General features: G+C 45.4%; 1 protein-coding gene across 2 annotated transcripts in view; it reads left to right on the forward strand.

The window, feature by feature from the left end:
- The window catches only part of GCNT2 (glucosaminyl (N-acetyl) transferase 2 (I blood group)), a 101,793-nt gene that overhangs the window by 19,843 nt on the left and 62,929 nt on the right, over positions 1 to 19,021 (forward strand). The window contains exon 1 of one of the 2 annotated variants that reach the window (XM_007973721.3): positions 7,971 to 9,891. The exons of the other annotated variant lie outside the window; for it this stretch is intronic. Coding sequence (XP_007971912.2) covers positions 8,973 to 9,891 — 919 coding nt within the window. The 5' untranslated portion in view covers positions 7,971 to 8,972. Of the gene's footprint in view, positions 1 to 7,970; positions 9,892 to 19,021 lie in introns of those variants that run through there. 2 annotated transcript variants of the gene reach the window in all.

A 19,021-nucleotide genomic window follows, 5' to 3' on the forward strand; every position in this document is an offset into this window, starting at 1 on the left:
AAGGAGACCCTCTCTCTAAAAAAAAATTGAAAGTAAATAAATGAAAGCGAACACCACAGTTCTCCTTATGTCTCAGGATTTTTCCATGAAGTGGATCTGGGCCCTGACACCAAGATGTTCCTGGGCCTCCCAGAAAGGGCACTGCAAAAGGACGCACAAAAGAGCAAGAGCTTGGGAGCCAAGCCGTTCACATTCAGGTCTCAGGTCAGCCATTGCTACCTGAGTGACTGGGGGCAAACACCAGTGACCTTCTGAGTCTAGCACCTAATGCCAGTTATCAGCGTCGTCACTCATACTTTCCTGGTACACTGTTATTACCATCCACTCCACTTGCCAGGGCAGCCGCCTCCCACTCCTGGTATAATCTAGATATATAAAACCTTGTTTTTGTACTTTGTGTAAGTGGAAATATACAGCATGCGTTGTTTTTTCTATCTGGCTTGCTTTTGTTCAACATTATGTTTGTGAGATTCACCTTTTTTTGTTGCAAGCGGTTGTATTTCTTCTTCATTCATTCTCATTGCTGCATAGAGAGAAGAACCTATATTTGAAGAGGTTTTTTTGTTTGTTTGTTTGTTTTTTTCTGAGATGAAGTCTCGCTCTGTCGCCCAGACTGGAAGGCAGTGGTGTAATCTCAGTTCACTGCAACCTTCACCCCCTGGGTTCAAGCAATTCTCTGTCTCAGCCTCCTGAGTAGCTGGGATTATAGGCTCGTGCCACCACGCCCGCCTGACTTTTGTATTTTTAGTAGAGAAGGGTTTTCACCATGTTGGACAGGCTGGTCTTGAACTCCTGACCTCGTGATCCACATGCCTCAGCCTCACAAAGTGCTGGGATTGCAGGCGTGTGCGACTGCGCCTGGCACGAAGACATTTTTCGTTGTCAGAGGTCGAGGGAGGGAAGCAAAAGGTGCTACTGGCATTAGTGGGTGGAGGCCAGGGGTGCCCCTCAACATCCTGCAATGCACAGAGCAGCACATCCCACAACACACAGCCCTGACAACATGGCATTTTCAAGCCCAACATGCCAATAGTGCCAAGGCTGAGAAACCCTGCTGTTGGTGGAATGCCCACCACAGTCTCCAGTTTGGCTCTATTATGAATATGGCCACAGTGAATCTTGACTTAGGTGGCTTTTGATGAATATACTGCATTTCTGTTGAGTAAATACTGGAGAATGGAATTTTGAGTCACAGGATATAGATATGCTCAACTTTAGTAGACATTGTTGGTTTTTCAACGTTGTCATACCAATTCACACTCCTCCATCAGGGCACGAGGATTCCCGTTGCTCCATATCTTCATGAATTAAGTTGGTATTTTCTGCCTTACTTCCTTTCTCTCTCTCTCTCTCTCTCTTTTGTTGAGAAAGGGTCTTGCTCTGTCACCCAGGCTGGAGTGCAGTGGCACAATCTGGGCTCACTGCAACATTCACTTCCAAGGCTCAAGCGATTCTCCTGCCTCAGTCTCCTGAGTAGCTCTCTGTCTCTTTTTAAAAATCCTTTTCTTACACCCTTTTCGAATTCAGCTTATGTCCACTACTCAATGCGGCAGTGTTTATTGTTAAATAATTCTGTTCTGTATTTTGTAAAATATGGATTGTGCCCAGATGTGGTTGCTGTGTATAGTAATTAGAGATGGCATTTGGGAGATGACTCGTAACCAGAGTTTCTCTCGTTTAAAGATAAGCACCAGGTGTTTGTGTATTCATTTTCTCCCACTACTACCACCAATTAGTTTTCCATAGTAGATTTTGCTGTAGTGGTTAGATTATCCATCATTTAAGTTCATGTTTATAAAGTATTTCCAAATTGTACAATACTGTTTACTCCATTTTTTTGTTTGTTTGCTTGAGATGGAGTTTTGCGCTTGTTGCCTAGGCTGGGGTGCAGTGGCACAATCTGGGCTCTGCCTCCCGGGTTTGAGCGATTCTCCTGTCTCAGCCTCCCAAGTATCTGGGATTACAGGTGCCCACCACCATGCCTGGCTAATTTTTGTATTTTTAGTAGACATGGGGTTTCGCCGTGTAAGCCAGGCTGGTCTTGAACTCCTGACCTCAGGTAATCCACCCGCCTTGGCCTCCCAAAATGCTGGGATTACAGGCATGAGCCACCACATCCGGCCTACCCTTTTTTTTTGCTTAGAATATATTAGTTATAGGGAAAGTAGAGATGGGGTCATTGAGGAAAAGAAAAATCAAATAATTTTGGTCTCTGGTCCCTTGACTCCCAAACTTTGGTCCTAGGATGAGTACTTTCAGCTTTATCTGGGACCAAAATGCAAATTATTATTATTATTATTGAGACAGGATCTTGCTTTGTCACCCAGGCTACAGTGCGGTGGCACCATCGTGCCTTACTGCAGCCTTGACCTGCCAAATTCAAGTGATCTTCCCACCTCAGCCTCCCAGGTAGGTGGCATGCACCACTGTGCCTGGCTTTTTAATGGTTTTGTAAAGACAAGGTCTCACTATGTTGCTCAGGCTGGTCCCAAACTCCTGAGCTCAAGTAATCCTCTCTCTCGGCCTCCCGAAAGTGCTGGGATTATAGGTGTGAGCCACCACACTTCTCAGAAATGTAAATTATTAAACTCACCTGGGACCTACTGAACTCTTAGGGCCCTGTAACTTGTATTTCTACAGCTCCTCCAGGTGATGAGATGTAAAAGTAAAGTTTGCAATCCACTGATCAGTACTATCCTTATCCTCAAGCTACAGACACACCCAATATGGCTGACAGTTGTGGAGACCAATGTTTTGGTAACACAATTAATGAGTCAGTCACCCTCCCAGTGTTAAACAATTTCCACAAGTAAATTCAGTGGTAAGTCTTGTCTTGAGATGTTCATTGGCCATGACCTATTTTTGGCAACTTATTTTTCATTTTCCAAGGCCCCAAATGTCAGGATTTTCATATTTCCAATTGCTAGATGTATGCTAATAGAAGACTGCCCCTAGCCACGTGTGCCTTAACATTTGCCTATTTAAATACTTTACATACAGTCTTTTGCAAGTATTTGCTTGGCATCATTCAGCATCCAGGAAGTGTTTCCATCGTAACTTTGCTGCATCAAAATCAGGTGCAGATTACACCAGCTCACACAGATGGCAAGATCACCTCTGGACTTGCCGCCTGGGTCTTTAATTCTGCATGTTAAACTTCTTTCCCGCCTCTGAGATGATAATTTATCTTTTTATTTTTAAATTTTTATTATTATTATTTATTATTATTATTTTTTGAGATGGAGTCTTGCTCTGTTGCCCAGGCTGTAGTGCAATGGTGCGATCTCGGCTCACAGAAAACTTCGCCTCCCAGGTTCAAGAAATTCTCTGCCTCAGCCCCCCGAGTCGCTGGGGCTACTGGTGCTTGCCACCATGCCTGACTAACTTTTGTATTTTTAGTAGAGACGGGGTTTCATCATCTTGGCCAGGCTGGTCTTGAACTCCTGACCTCATGATCCACCCGCCTTGGCCTCCCAAAGTGCTGGGATTACAGGCATGAGCCACTGCGCCTGGCTATTTTTTATTTTTATTTTTTATTTATTCATCTTTTGAGATGCAGTTTCTCTCCTGTCACCCAGGCTGGAGTGCAGTGGCGCCATCTTGGCTCACTGCAACCTCTGTCTCCCAGGTTCAAGCAATTCTCCTGCCTCAGCCTCCCGAGTAGCTGGGATTACAGGTGCCTGCCACCAAGCCCGGCTAATTTTTGTTTTTTTAGTAGAGATGGGGGTTCCACCATGTCAGCCAGGCTGGTCTCGAACTCCTGACCTCAGGTGATCCACCCGTCTCAAGTGCTGGGATTACAGGCGTGAGCTACTGCACCCGGCCTGAGATGAGAATTTAAAATAAAGCTTTGGGTTCTGTGATCTAGACAACAACTTCTTTTGTTGCTAATTAGATGAATGGTATAGAAAGTAAAATGATTGGGCCCCCGGAGAAGCAGGATTTTCCTCAGGGAATCCAGTTGGAGAATGTCTTTGTTACGGGAGGATTGTTGTTTTAGTTAAAGATGCGCTTTGGAAATGTCTTCTTTCTTCACGTTAGTATCATGATCATTATCGTGTAAAAAAAAAAAAATTTACGGCCGGGCACGGTGGCTCACCCCTGTAATCCCAACACTTTGGGAGGCTGAGGCGGGCGGATCACAAGGTCAAGAGACCGAGACCATCCTGGCCAACATGGTGAAACCCTGTCTCTACTAACAATACAAAAATTAGCTGGGCGTGGTGGCATGTACCTGTAGTTCTAGCTACTAGGGAGGCTGAGGCAGGAGAATTGCTTGAATCCGGGAGGCAGAGGTTACAGTGAGCCGAGATCATGCCACTGCACTCCAGGCTGCCAATAAAGCAAGACTCCATCTCAAAAAAAAAAAAAATTTATAAACCACCTGGCCACCCAGAACAGAATTGCAGTCAGCACTCTGTTTCCTCAGGTCCTGAATCCTTAGATTCAACCATCCTCAGCACTGTTTCCCCAGGTCCTAAATCCTTGGATTCACCCAACCTCAGCATTGTTTCCCTAGGTCTTGAATCCTCGGATTCAACCTTGGGTGGGGAAAAGAATGGTTGCTTCTGTACTGAACATGTACAGGCTTTTTTTTTTTTCTTGGCATTATTCCCTAAGGAATACAGCATAACAACTGTTTACACAGCATTTACAATGTATTCGGTATTATAAGTAATTTAGAGACGATTTAAAGTACAAGAAAGGCTGTGCATAGGTTATATACAAATGCTACATCATTTTATATCAGGGACTTATGCATCTGTGGACTTTCGTATCCTCAGAGGTCCTCCAAGGGATGACTGTACTTAACAGGTTGTCGAAAATGAATTAGACTGCCAGCATTCTCTACTTTTCCATGTCTTACTCTTAGGTTGGGGAAAAAACAAATCCCTGTATTTTATAATTAAGAACGAATCCCTGAGTCATTTGACTTTCTTCAATAACAAAGCAAACCACATAAGAATACCCTTCCAAGGAAAGCCATCAGAATGGATACAATCTCAGCCCATTTACCTAACCTTTCTGCCAGTGCAGCTGCGCCTCTCGACACTTTAACAAACTCTCTCGGAGCCAGTCTTCTCGGTGCCATCTTTGCTTTCATTTAACTGTACATGTCTAGTGTTGCTGCTCAAACCTGTGTCCCCTCAAGTCCTCTCCCAACTAAAGGATGGTGGTTATTTGACAATAGACAAACAAGTCTCAGAACAATTATGAGGGTGTAATGAAGTTTGCATTCGTACATGTAATTAAATAGAGGAAAGATGCATGAGGGAATGTGGACACAATCCTCCTCCAGCTGGCACGCCTTGCCTGGAGGTGCTCCTCTGGCAAGGAGATGAAGTCCCAGATTTTTAGTGCATTATGCAAGGTGTTTTCCACCTCCCTCACTGGTTGACTTAGCCTGGCAGGCAGCAAACTCTCAGTTTTGTCTGCCTCCAACTCAGCTTTCCCCAGGTCTTTCGCACCTTGGCCTTCAGATGGGAAGCCAAGAGGTGCTGAGCACATGGAGGAGGCAATCTTTTCCCCCTTTGATTACGATTATTTTAATTCATTGAGATTCTAAGTCCTCTGTCGTTTCAAAGAAAGGACACTGTCTTCACTTTGGAGCTATGTTCTACATATCATCCTAAGTGGAAAAACAATCATTAAATAGGCCGGGCGCGGTGGCTCACGTCTGTAATCCCAGCACTTTGGGAGGCCAAGGTGGGTGGATCGCTTGAGCCCAAGGGTTCAAGACCAGCTTGGCCAACATGGCGAAATCCCATCTCTTCTAAAAATACAAAAATTAGCTGGGCGTGGTGTCACATGCCTGTAATCCCAGCTACTTGTGAGGCTGAGGCAGGAGGATTGCTTGAGCCCAGGAGGTCAAGGCTGCAGTGAGACGTGATGGCTCCACTGCACTGCAGCCTGGGTGACAGAGTCAGACACTGCCTCAAAGGAAGAAAAAGCAAACGTACCTCAAATTATGTCTGCAAAATAAAAGACTTCTGAATGGAACACAGAGAAAGCCTCTAAGATGGCCCCAGGGGAGTGTTAACATGTCTAGCCTGATTAATTGGCTAGTTTGGAAATAACTGTATCCAAAGTGAGTGACAAGGCATGGCTGGCTAGTGTCAACTTTGTCCTCAGCTATAGTTAAAGGCAGGCTGGGAGGACTGACTTGTTCAGTCTCAGTAGCAAAAAAGTGCATGGTGTCTGGATAAGCAGGTTGTACAGCCTATTAGAAAAGAAAGGTAACAGGTAACAGTCTTCCTCTAATATGATAAGTGATTTTTTTTAAAGTTCTCCTGACAAGATTTTTTAATACCGGAATCTGAGAGTGGAGAAAATTGGGCCAAGGACAGACAAAAGAGCTGGGAGGAAAATCGACTGTATTTTTCAACACACAAACAATGCCATGTGAAGTACTGGATTGAGTACAGAAATATCATGAACATTCCTAATTTGGTTAGTGTCTATATTTCTTAATATAGTAATACTATTAATATCTGTCTCCTAAGTTTGTATAAATCCAAACCCCCATGTTATTGGCCAGTTGGAAACAATAATGTAAACAGACTCTGTTGCCCAAATTAAGTTATGTGCACTGAATGCTTTGTCAAACTGTAACTATTTTAATATTCATTCTAGCCACAAGTCTTTGCCAAACAAGATCCCTCTTTTGTTTAGGAGTAGAATACACAATAACCTAATATTTAAAAGTATTATTCAGAAGAAGAACAGCTTGGGATTGAATTTTTCTTTATCATAAATTTTAGATCATTCTCTTTGCTCTACTCCGTAGAAGACACTAAGAATTAGATTGATCTGCTTTCTCATTTTATTGTTTTCTACTTGATCTAAACATCCAGAGGTGGGTTATATAGAGAGTTTATTTAGCAGACTTTGGTAAGGGAGGGAGAAAAATAATGTACAAGCTGGAAACTCATGAAAAATGTAAACAATGAGAGCTAGAAGAATGGAAGCGACAGCGTGCTCAGGAAATGATGTGTCATTCTGTCGGAGTTCAGGGTGCCCTGAATCCCATGAGGGCAGCACTGGCTTTCCTGCCTATTGTGAAGGCAAGGAATCCGTGTGTTGTCCTATCGATTCCATTCATGGCAGGGTAGAGACTTTTCAAATGGAAGAAAATGTGCATTAAAGGACATTCTTTCTTCATGGGGTGGGGTAGTGAATGTGTTGGGGTTGAAGCACTGAGTTGTTTAGGTCAGGTAAACAGTGAGGGGAAATGGGCAGGCAGTCAATGGTGAAGTTGGTGTTTTGCAAGCCATTTTAAGAGGATACCACATAAAATGCACTCATCTACATTTCATTAAAAATTAGTTGGTGGGGCCGGGCGCGGTGGCTCAAGCCTGTAATCCCAGCACTTTGGGAGGCCAGGACGGGCGGATCACGAGGTCAGGAGATCGAGACCATCCCGGCTAACACGGTGAAACCCCGTCTCTACTAAAAAATACAAAAAAAAAAAAAAAAAAAAAAAAACTAGCTGGGCGAGGTGGCGGGCGCCTGTAGTCCCAGCTACTCGGGAGGCTGAGGCAGGAAAATGGCGTAAACCCGGGAGGCGGAGCTTGCAGTGAGCTGAGATCCAGCCACTGCACTCCAGCCTGGGCGACAGAGCGAGACTCCGTCTCAAAAAAAAAAAAAAAAAAAAAAAAATTAGTTGGTGGGAAAGTAGAAAGCTGAAGACAAGAACCTTCCAAGTAAAACAGCCTGATACTCCTTGGCCAGAACACCACTATATTTACAAATAGGGGATAACAACATTCACTTCCTAGGTGGTCCATAAGCTTAACTGGGCAGGCATATGACACTTCTGAGCATTCAATGTCATGATGGATTCTTAGGTCAAGTAGAAAACAAGAAAATGAGAAAGCAGATCAATCTAATTCTTAGCGTCTTCTATGGAGTAGAGCAAAGAGAATGATCTAAAATTTATGATAAAGAAAAATCCAGTCCCAAGCTGTTCTTCCGAATAATGCTTTTAAATATTAGGTTGTTGCGTATTCTACTCCTAAAGAAAAATGATGCTCCCCTGTCTGAGCATCATTTGTGACCAAGATTCAAATGATTTCCCATGAAGTTCTAAGGTCTCATGTAACTCAGTGGATGTAGCTCACGACTTGTTTGTTTGACCCCAATATTCTAATACAAACACCACAGCCGATGCTGGAAGTGAGAGGAGAGGGGTTCGTTTCAGTCAGGAGCCCAAGGTGCCCCAGCAATTTCAGACCCCCTGGGACAGACAGGAACTCCTCCTCCAGTAAGCTCTTGTTTTGAAAAACAGTGGGGTGGGGCCAAAAAAGCATTACAATGGAGCTGGGGTGGATGAGGCTTTCTTTTATTTGAGATGTCACTTGTGTCAGGTTTCATGAAACAGCGCATTGGAAAACAGAAGCTATTTTCTATCCCGTGGGTTGCACTGGAAGAGCCGAGAGGCCAGGCTGTGGATCCTTGCCACGAACAACAAGAGAGGGCAAGTCCAGCCGCCTGCTAGGGGACTAGCAGGAAGCAGCACGCCTGCCAGAGCTCATCACTTCAACTCTGGCTTTCACTGCGCTCATTCCCTGAATGGCAATAACCAGGGGGCGGGGGTGGCATGGGAAACGAAAGACAAGAGATCTGGGAAACTAAATCTGCCGGGGGAAAGACAGCTACCGGAGTTTTAGCCAAACAGCTAGCAGATGCAAACGGGGAGGCAGAGGGAGGAGGGAAGGCTGGGTTTCAGCAACCTGCCACGGGGATTTAAACAAAGGAGGTTTGAGAGAGAGGCGGGATCTGGCTGTAATATCGGCACGGGGACAGAGACAGCAGCTGGACTCTCGGGATGAAGCGGAATCAATTCCCAACGTCTGCAACAGGGCAGGAGTGACTGGAGTATGTCCCAAAATAAGAACTCAGAGAAACGAGTGAGTTTGGAACAAAGACTTACAGATTGTGACGGTCTCTGACATTTCACCCTTCTTTGAGGCATGCCTTTATCAATGCGTTACCTCTTTGTAATTTCTGTCTCTAGTGTAATTATTTTTATCGTCTTCTCTGTGTTCAATTTTGGGGGAGATCAAAGCTTCCAGAGGCTAAATATCTCAGACCCTTTGATGCTGACTCAAGTTTGCACATCTTTTATCAATGGAAAAACACGTTTCCTGTGGAAAAACAAACTAATGATCCATGAGAAGTCTTCTTGCAAGGAATACTTGACCCAGAGCCACTACATCACAGCCCCTTTATCTAAGGAAGAAGATGACTTTCCCTTGGCATATATAATGGTCATCCATCATCACTTTGACACCTTTGCAAGGCTCTTCAGGGCTATTTACATGCCCCAAAATATCTACTGTATTCATGTGGATGAAAAAGCAACAACCGAATTTAAAGATGCGGTGGAGCAACTATTGAGCTGCTTCCCAAACGCTTTTCTGGCTTCCAAGATGGAACCAGTTGTCTATGGTGGGATCTCCAGGCTCCAGGCTGACCTGAACTGCATCAAAGATCTTTCCGCCTTGGAGGTCTCATGGAAGTACGTTATCAACACCTGTGGGCAAGACTTCCCCCTGAAAACCAACAAGGAAATAGTTCAGTATCTGAAAGGATTTAAAGGTAAAAATATCACCCCAGGGGTGCTGCCCCCAGCTCATGCAATTGGACGGACTAAATATGTCCACCAAGAGCACCTGGGCAAAGAGCTTTCATATGTGATAAGAACAACAGCATTGAAACCACCTCCCCCCCATAATCTCACGATTTACTTTGGCTCTGCCTATGTGGCTCTATCAAGAGAGTTTGCCAACTTTGTTCTGCATGACCCACGGGCTGTTGATTTGCTCCAGTGGTCCAAGGACACGTTCAGTCCTGATGAGCATTTCTGGGTGACACTCAATAGGATTCCAGGTACGTACAACTCCATATTTCACGCAAAAGAAATGTGTCATATTTGAAAGGTCTTTAGAATAACCAGCCACTTTTTATTAGGAAGTAGAAGATGAAAACTGGAATGAATATATGTAGTTCTCACTCTAGTCCTTTCTAAATGCAGAAGGATGTTCTTTTTTTTTCTTCTTCTTCTTTTTTTGAGACAGGGTCTCGCTCTGTGGCCCAGGCTGGAGTGCAGGTGCGCCATCACGGCTCACTGAAGCCTGGACCTCCTAGTTTCAAGTAATCCTCCCACCTCAGCCTCCTGAGTAGCTGGGACTACAAGTGCACACCACCATGCTAGACTAATTTTTTAAGAAATTTTTGTGGAGACAGAGTCTCGTTATGTTGCCCAGGCTGGTCTCCAACTCCACAGCTCAAGCTATCCTCCCCACCTTGGCCTCCCAAAGTGCTGGGATTATAGGCAGGAGCCACCATGCCTGGCCCAGAATGATGTTCTTTATGTGATAATTCACATGTTCTAGCACTATTAAGTAATACCTTTCCATGGTATCACTCTGTGGTCCGTTAAGTTCTTTTGCACACATCATCTTATTACATCTTTACCACAATAGCTATTAGTCCACACTGCTATTCTTTCTTTCCTCTAAATTTGTCAAGCTTGCTCTTACCCCAGGATCTTTGCCTTGGCCACCCTCCTGCCTACTCCAGGCTTCCACAGCCTTCTTTCCCTTAGCCAGATCTCAGCTTTCAGGTGTCAGCAGTGCTGATTGGCCACTACACCACCCTGCTTTTCCTTTAAAGAGTTTTTCCGCCATGCGGAATTAGGATATTTACCTATTTGCATGGGTTTGTTCTAGGTCTTCTCTGCATTTGTTCCATGAAGCCAGGGTTATTTTCTATCTCATTAACTGCTCCTTAGTGCTTAGAACAGAGAATAAATGCTCAATAAGTATATATGAGATGAATAAATGAGTGAGTGAGTGAATGAATGGTAAAGCATGAGGCTTTACTATGGCACCAGAGCTGTCTCCCTAAGACACTGTTCAGCCGAGAAATATTTGGACTCATGCATGTGCCATTTTATATGTGTAGCATTTTAAAAAATACATTTTATTTCAGATAAAATAATGAGATTCTAGGAGAAACGCCTTGCTTTCTCATCCGAATTTTCCTATCTTTACTAATTTACCAGACCGATTGTTTTTTAAAGTGTATAAAACATGATAGGATTTCTTCTGAAGGAAACAACGTGCTTTGGACTCAATGAAAAATACAAAATGGATCTCTGATGAACTAGACAGCATTATTATAGCAAGAGAAAAGCAATCATTGTTCTGGCTGTTGGGGGGTTGCCAACTTGGAAAGGCTCGTAGGTGCTCTCAGGCTGCAGGGCAGGGCCTGCTGGGCAATAAACACGCCAGCATTCTCTGGAAAATACCATGGCTGGTGTCTGAATCCCAGAGTGGCTTGTCTGGTGAATCGGGCTCACTCGTACGCTGCGCACACTCTTTCCGCACCTGCCCCTCCCTGGGTTCATCCTCTCTTCGCTCTTGATCTGTTGTTTCTACAATTTGCATATCATTGAGGAGTAGTATTAGGTACTTAGGAGCTGATTTTCATATTTAAATATTCCCTTTCTATTTTCATTCTTCCTTTAAAATTCATAAAAATTGGGTCCCAGTCAAGTGGTTCCTTAAGTATTGTGCTGAGATGAGGGCATTTCATAAGTTAACAAAAGTCTGAACTGTTGCTTTTTTTTTTTTTTAAAGAAAAACATGGGTTTTGGTTTCTAATAAATGTAAATATTTGTGGTTACTTTGCCAGAAGCCTGGTCAGTTTTATCAATGTCAAATAATACAAGAAAATCAAGGGAAAAAGAATTCCCCTTTTTTCCTTACCCCTTTCTGATCTCTTGGGAGACCAAAAGAGTGATATCCGGATAGGTATAGGAGAGAATGCTATCTAGATGGGTAGAGGCGAGAATGACATCTAGATAGGTAGAGGAGAGAATGGTATCTAGATGGGTAGAGGCGAGCATGACATCTAGATAGGTAGAGGAGAGAATGGTGTCTAGATGGGTATAGGAGAGAACACCTTGTTTGCTGTAGGTTTATGCCATGGCATGCTGGCTTCTGCCTTCTCACTGCAACAGTATGACCCCATGTAAATCACAGAACCTCATGGGACCTCAAATCTCTCCAGCTACAAAATGGGGAACCCAGGTAGAAAGACCCCTTTCATTCCTACACATACCTTTCTTTGCAGAAGACACAATGTCTAGAACAATGTAAAGACCTCGCACGCTGCTACTAGGAATCTATAGAGAAAGGCGGGAGTGCTGGTGAGTCTGGATCATGTACTGCCCATCAGCTTTGGGAAGTGCATCCCATTTCCCTTGCAGAAATCGGAGGCGAGAGCTCCTCCAGAGAGTAACTGCCTGGAGAGAAAGGCCAGTGCAGCCCATGTCAGTGGTCTGTCGTGTCTGATTCTGCAAGGGATGCCTTTCAGGATAACGTGCCATGTCCTGGGGCTTTGTCTCTTTCCTTTCTTAGACTCTGGGCAACATCCTGGTTCAGGGAGAAAGGATATCCTGCTTCTAGGTAGGGCCTTCACAAATTACAAGTGAATTACAGCAAACAAATCTTCAAACGCTCTAGCCGGAGCGGTGCCTCTCTCTACCTTCAAAGGCAATGGAAAATCTAATCCCACACTCGAGTACCTCATGGTTTTACACTTGAGCATTCTTTGTGATTTAAGATTTGGCATGTGAATCTGGTTCTTATACAACCACACAGCCTTTAATCAGTATCAACTCTTCTGTTTTCTCTTTTTTGAGACAGAGTCTCACTCTGTAGCCCAGGCTAGAGTGCAGTGGTGCGATCTCGGCTCACTGCAAACTCCGCCTCCCGGACTCAAGTGATTGTCGTGCCTCAGCCTCCTGAGTAGCTGGGATTATAGGCCTCCACCACCATACCTGTTTAATTTTTTTGTATTTTAATAGAAACGGGGTTTCACCATGTTGCCCAGGGTAGTCTTGAATTCCTGAGCTCAGGCGATCTGCCCACCTCGGCCTCCCAAAGTGCTGGGATTACAGGCGGGAGCCACCGCGCCAGGCCGAGCTCTTCTATTTTCAATGTCATGGTTTAAGGGGAAACATTCTTCTGTACGTACAGCGTAAACATATTTTTGCCAACGTACACGCGCAGGTGGTGCTGTTCATTTCTTCCCTCAAAGCGACCGCCTCCCTTTCTCCTAAACACCTTAAATTAAAATGTGTTAGCAAGACCCTGTGCAGGTATTTCAGGTTTCCCGAAACACCCCCAAGAGCAACGTGACCAAGAAAATGATTAGTACCCTAGAATTAGATAGTTTCAGAAAACAAAGTGAAAATCGGTTCGAACTGGCGAGACTGAATAGAAGGGATAGTCATAGAAGTAGCACTAAATCACAGAGCTTCACACTGCCTTCTTTTTTTTCTTGGTGTCTTTCAACTGAGAGTGAGTACTCTTTTGGTTTTCAACCATTAGGCTCCCTCCACACTGTTAGAAATGGTGATAGAACAGGCCAGAAAGAGGTCCTTAGGGGCCCCAGTCTCACACTCCTCTTCAGGGGAACCCGGTAGAGTGGCTGTCCTTCTGTTCTGTGTGGCTGGTGCACAGATGGGGTGTCTAGCTGCCTCCCTTCTGGCCACATTCGCAAAGGAAATTCTCCAGGATCACAGATTTCTCCGACCCACCCTACAGAGCGTCAGGCTGTGCCAGCAGTAACTCCCCCTGACTTCCGGTGCGCCCTTATGTTTTGTAATATCTCTGATCTTTGTAATGATTGCTCTAAGTCACTTTAAGAAGAGCCCATGTGCTCTAGCTCTTCTGGCTATTCTTTCAGCATTTTCTTTTCTTTCCTTTTTTCTTTTTTTTGAGACGGAGTTTCACACTTGCTGCCCAGGCTGGAGTTCAGTGGCGAGATCTCGGGTCACTGCAACCTCCACCTCCCTGGTTCAAGTGATTCTCCTGCCTCCCGGGTAGCTGGGATTACAGGCGTAAGCCACCACGCCTGGCTAATTTTGTATTTTTAGTAGAGACAGGGTTTCTCCATTTTGGTCAGGCTGGTCTCGAATTCCCGACCTGAGGTGATCTGCCCGCCTCGGCCTCCCAAAGTGTTGGGATTATAGATGTGAGCCACTGCACCCGGCTCTTCCAGTGTTTTCATCTGTCTACCTTCCCCAAGGCAGAGCACCTGAAGCCATTTAGATTTTTGCTTTACGCTTTGTGAAATTGTTCAGCATGTACCCAAGTGGCAGCTGGTTGATCTTCTTCCCAGTCTGTTCCCGTGGCTAGATTGTCTTCTTACACTTCGGCGTGGTTTCGTCTCTAAGGAACAGAGCTACCCCACTCTTTGGCTTCAGTTCCCTTGTTTCCCTCGCTGCAGTAAGTGTGTTTTTGGAGTCTTTGCTCATTCATTACTCTGACCTTTCTCATGCCATGATATTTTTCCTCCATAAGAATGTTTTCATTTGTCTCGTTTCCTTTTTCCATTTTGTATACGTTTTCTTTTTTTTTTTCAGAGCCCCTTTGTCAAATTCTCTCGACCTCAGAAGGGACCACATGATCCCATTTCCTTATTTTTTAATTCTAAAAATACCGCATTTCCTACTTTGATTTATTTTGCTTTTTTAACTGTGACTTTTATTTATATGCGCACATTCTTCGGGAGGGCGTTAGGACTCTTTCAGTTGCAAGTGTCAGAAACTCAAGTCAAAGGAACTTAAATAAGCACCAGAAGTTACTGGGTCACATATCTGAGATGCCCAAGGGAGCTCCCAATCAAGCTGGATCAGTGAGTGAAACTGGGTGCTCAGGACCCTTTCTTGCTAGGTCGTCTCCTTGTGGGGTTACCAACTGTCCCTGTTTGCCCAGGTCTGAGGGGCAGTCCTGGGCATGGGTCCTTGATGGGTACAGCCAGGTCGAGATGGTCCGCCTATCTCTCTGCATCTCTGTGCTGGCTTCCATCAGGCAAGTTCTCCCCGGAAAGCCAGAAGTATCTCCAAGGGTACTTGCTTTTCACAGTGGTTACTCCTGGAGTACAAGAAACCCTTTTTCCCGAGAGTTCCAGCAGCAGCTTAAGGGAGACCTCAGATTGGCCCTGCTTGGTCCAAATTCCCATCCCTGGTTGGGCACGGTGGCTCACACCGGTAGTCCCAGCACTTTTTGAGGCCCAGGCGGAAGGATCCCTTGAGCCCAAGAGTTTGAGACCAGCCTGGGCAACAAAGTGAGACCCTGTCTCTACAAAAAATAAATTATTCAACAGGCATGATGGTGTGCGCCTGTACTTCCAGCCACTCAGGAGGCCAAGGCAGAAGGATCGCTTGACAGAGTCAGACCTTCTCTGAAAAAAAAAAAGAAGAAAAACCCACAAAAACAAATTCCTATCCCTAAACAAATCACAGGGGTGAAGAATGCTCACCAGCGTTTCTTGGATCCCTTTCCTACCCTGAAGCCAAGGGCTAGGGGCAGGCTTTGGTGGAGGAGGCTGCTCAGGGCGACGCTGGGCAGAGCGAAGCACAGGCCCACTGCTGGATACCCCTTGTCCTACACTGGGTGGCGGGTGGGTTGGGGGTTGTTAGCAGCACTTTGGGAGGCCGAGGTGGGTGGACTGCCAGATGTTGGGAGTTCGAGATCAGCCTGGCTAACATGGTGAAACCCTGCCTCTACTAAATATACAAAATTAGCTGGGTGTGGTGGCGCACACCTGTAATCCCAGCTTCTCCGGAGGCTGAGGCAGGAGAATCACTTGAACCCGGGAGGTGGAGGTTGCAGTGACCCAAAATCACGCCACTGAACTCCAGCCTGGGCGACAGAGTGAGACTTGGTCTCCAAACAAACAAATAAGCACATCCCTCCTGTGATATTAGAGGGGCAAGATTTAGTGATATGCATATGGGTGTGTGGGTGGATACGACTTTAACCACTTGAACAATTTTAACTGACCTAACCGTACCCTTTTCTCTCATAAAAACATGCTTAATAATAATGTCACTCTATTATATTTGGACAGTACTTAATTTTTGCAAGGGAAATTTCTTACACATTATCTCCTTTAATTCTTATGAAACCCCTTAAGAAGGGGACTGTTCCCATTTTACAGATGAGAAAGCTTAAGATGAAAATATGTGACATGGCTGGGCTTGGTGGCTCACGCCTCTAATCCCAGTAGTTTGGGAGGCTGAGGCCTGTGGATCACCTGAGGTCGGGAGTTCGAGACCAGCCTGGCCAACGTGGTGAAATGCTTTCTCTACTAAAAATACAAAAATTAGCTGGGCATGGTGGCAGGACCCTGTAATCCCAGCTACTCGGGAGGCTTAAGCAGGAGAATCGCTTGAACCCAGTAGGCGGAGGTTGCAGTAAGCCGAGATCGCACCACTGCACTCCAGCCTGGGTGACAGCGTGAGACTCCATCTCGGGAAAAAAAATAATAATAATAATCTATCTATCTATCTATCTATCTATCTATCTATCTATCTGACTTGTCCAAAGACAAATAATGCATATGCCTAACAAGAAATCAGAATAAAAAGAAATACCCAAGGGAAGGAGGTAGCACATGTTATCCGCTTATTTTAAATTGAACCCAGTTTAATGAATTATTCTTTGGATGATTGCAATTACTGCGAGTGTTTCGAAGATGAAACTTAGCTAATTCTAAATCTTATTCAGCTTGCAGAATAGTCAAAAACTCTCTTTCATCCTGATATTCAGCCCATTTTCCTGGAGATTTTGGCTTTTTCATGTGAGCAGAGGTCCAAGAAAGATGAAGGCAATTAATATTTACTGAACATGTGCCTATGGGTTTAGAGTATCTCAGTTGAATCTCCACAAGAATCCTGCCCAGTGGGTACTTAAATCCACATTTTGCAAATGTGAAGACGGGATCAGAGGGGCTGAGTAATGTGCCCTGTTCCAAAAGCAGGAAACAGAGTACAGAATGTGTGCGGCAGGCCCCTCGAATTACACATGCTTTGAACTAAACTCAGACTCTCCTCTTTGCAAGTCCCTGAATTTGACACCATTCTCTGTTAGCCCAGAACTGCGGGCTGGATTCTATCTCTCCCTCAGCTCTCCCTACCCTCATCCCTGCTGATCTGGCTCTTCCTGGAGTGTAGGAGTCAAGGGCTCAGACTCCAGAGTCAGAGAGAACCAGGTCGGACTCCTGGCTCCTCCATCACCAGCCGTGTGTCCCCTGACATCTGTCAACCTTAGTCTCAGCACCGCAATACAGCACAGATGGCAGAAGCCTGGACCCTGCCTCCAGACGGCCTGAATGTGAATCCCGGTCAGTCACTTAGAAGTTGTGTGACCTCAAAGTACCTAACTTTTGTGTCCCAGTGACTTCATCTGTAAAACGGGACAATAATAATAGATAGCAAATGTGTAAGGTCTAAACGAGTTAGTTATTGTTATTGCATTTTCATCTATAAGATGGATATTCATTTAGTAAATATTTATGGAGCACCCAGACACTTTGCTGGGTACTTAGAAATAGTAGTGAATGAGATATACAAGGCCCCTACCTCATGGAGGATACATTTTAGAAGGGAGAGACAGCCAATAAATAGTAGAGAGAGAGAAGGCGGATCATTAGAGATGATGAGAAGTGCCATGAGGGAAATATACAGGGAGCAACCTACTGTAGATGAAATGGGACAGGAAAGCTTCTTGGTAACAGTAGCACATGAACTGCCTCCCAAAATGAGAGTGAGCCAGCCATGCACTTGTGAAAGAGGTCCCAGGCAGAGGGATTAGGGATTGCAAGGGTCCTGGGTGAGCCTGGTGTCTGCAGAGGCAGAAAAGCAGCCCATGTGGCCATGGCAAAGTGAACGAGGATGACAGCTGGACTGGGCATGAGGCAGGCAGTGCGTGAACCACACAGGCCCTTGCAGGAGGCCAGAGAAAAACAGATCTGGCAGTGCTCTGCTCGTGGGCAAGTGCTGAGCACAGAGTAAACACTCAGCAAACTGGATCTTGCCACGGACCTGTTTTCTGTGTATTCCTAGTGAGGGAAAAGGACTCAAGCTGGTGGAATCAAGGAAAAGCGAAGAGGGAAAGCAGAGAAGCTGCAAGTCCGCCTTTCTTCATGGTCCAGGACACAGCCTCCTGAGCAAATAATTCACGATTTCCCCATGACCAGCTATCACCAGACACCTGCACATTAGCTCCCTGCAACCTTGGTGTTGTCAGTACTGCACAAAGCTTTCTTCAGCATGAACACTATCCTGTAAAATCTCCAGCAAGCCTTTGTTCCTTTGCAGTCAGCTTCTGCTGGCCTGCCCATTGCCTTCTTGCAATGTATCTTCCTACTTTCTTGCATAAATCTACCTTTCTCGGCCGGGCGCAGTGGCTCACGCCTGCTATCCCAGCACTCTGGGAGGCCGAGGCGGGCAGATCACGAGGTCAGGAGATCGAGACCATCCTGGCTAACACAGTGAAACCCCGTCTCTATTAAAAAATACAAACAAAAAATTAGCCGGGTGTGGTGGCGTGCACCTGTAGTCCCAGCTACTCGGGAGGCTGAGGCAGGAGAATGGCATGAAATCAGGAGGGGGAGCTTGCAGTGAGCCAAGATCGTGCCACTGCATCCCAGCCTGGGCGACAGAGCAAGACTCCGTCTCAAAAAAAAAAAAAAAAAAATCTACCTTTCTCTACCTACAGCTGTCTTGGTGAATTCTTTTACCCCCATACCACTGGCCAAGATAGTATCACTCCTCCATGACACTTGCCACTTCTGGCACTGTCGTCTACCCCTCTTCTTTCTCTTAAAGTAGTATTTCTTCCTAACTAGTTTCCCTGACCCGTGCTTTAATCCATCCGCCACAGTGACAGGATGACCTTTGTAACATGCACTCATGATCATCCAATTGCCTCCCTCTCCTCCTTAGAAACTGTCTATGGATTCCCTTCCCCTACGGTGTGTGGGTAGCATCCCAGCGCCTTTGCCAAACACAGAGAGCTCCTCGAGATCTGGCCCCCTTGGCCTTTCCAGTGACTTCTGTAGCTGCGCCCTTCCCCAGATAACTTGCAGGTCCCTGTTCTGCCACTCCCAGCCTTCCTGCCCTGACACACACAGTCTGTCTCCCGGGAGCCTCCCGGAC

This window comes from Chlorocebus sabaeus, chromosome 17, assembly GCF_047675955.1.
Source record: "Chlorocebus sabaeus isolate Y175 chromosome 17, mChlSab1.0.hap1, whole genome shotgun sequence".
Taxonomy (NCBI): Eukaryota; Metazoa; Chordata; class Mammalia; order Primates; family Cercopithecidae; genus Chlorocebus; species Chlorocebus sabaeus.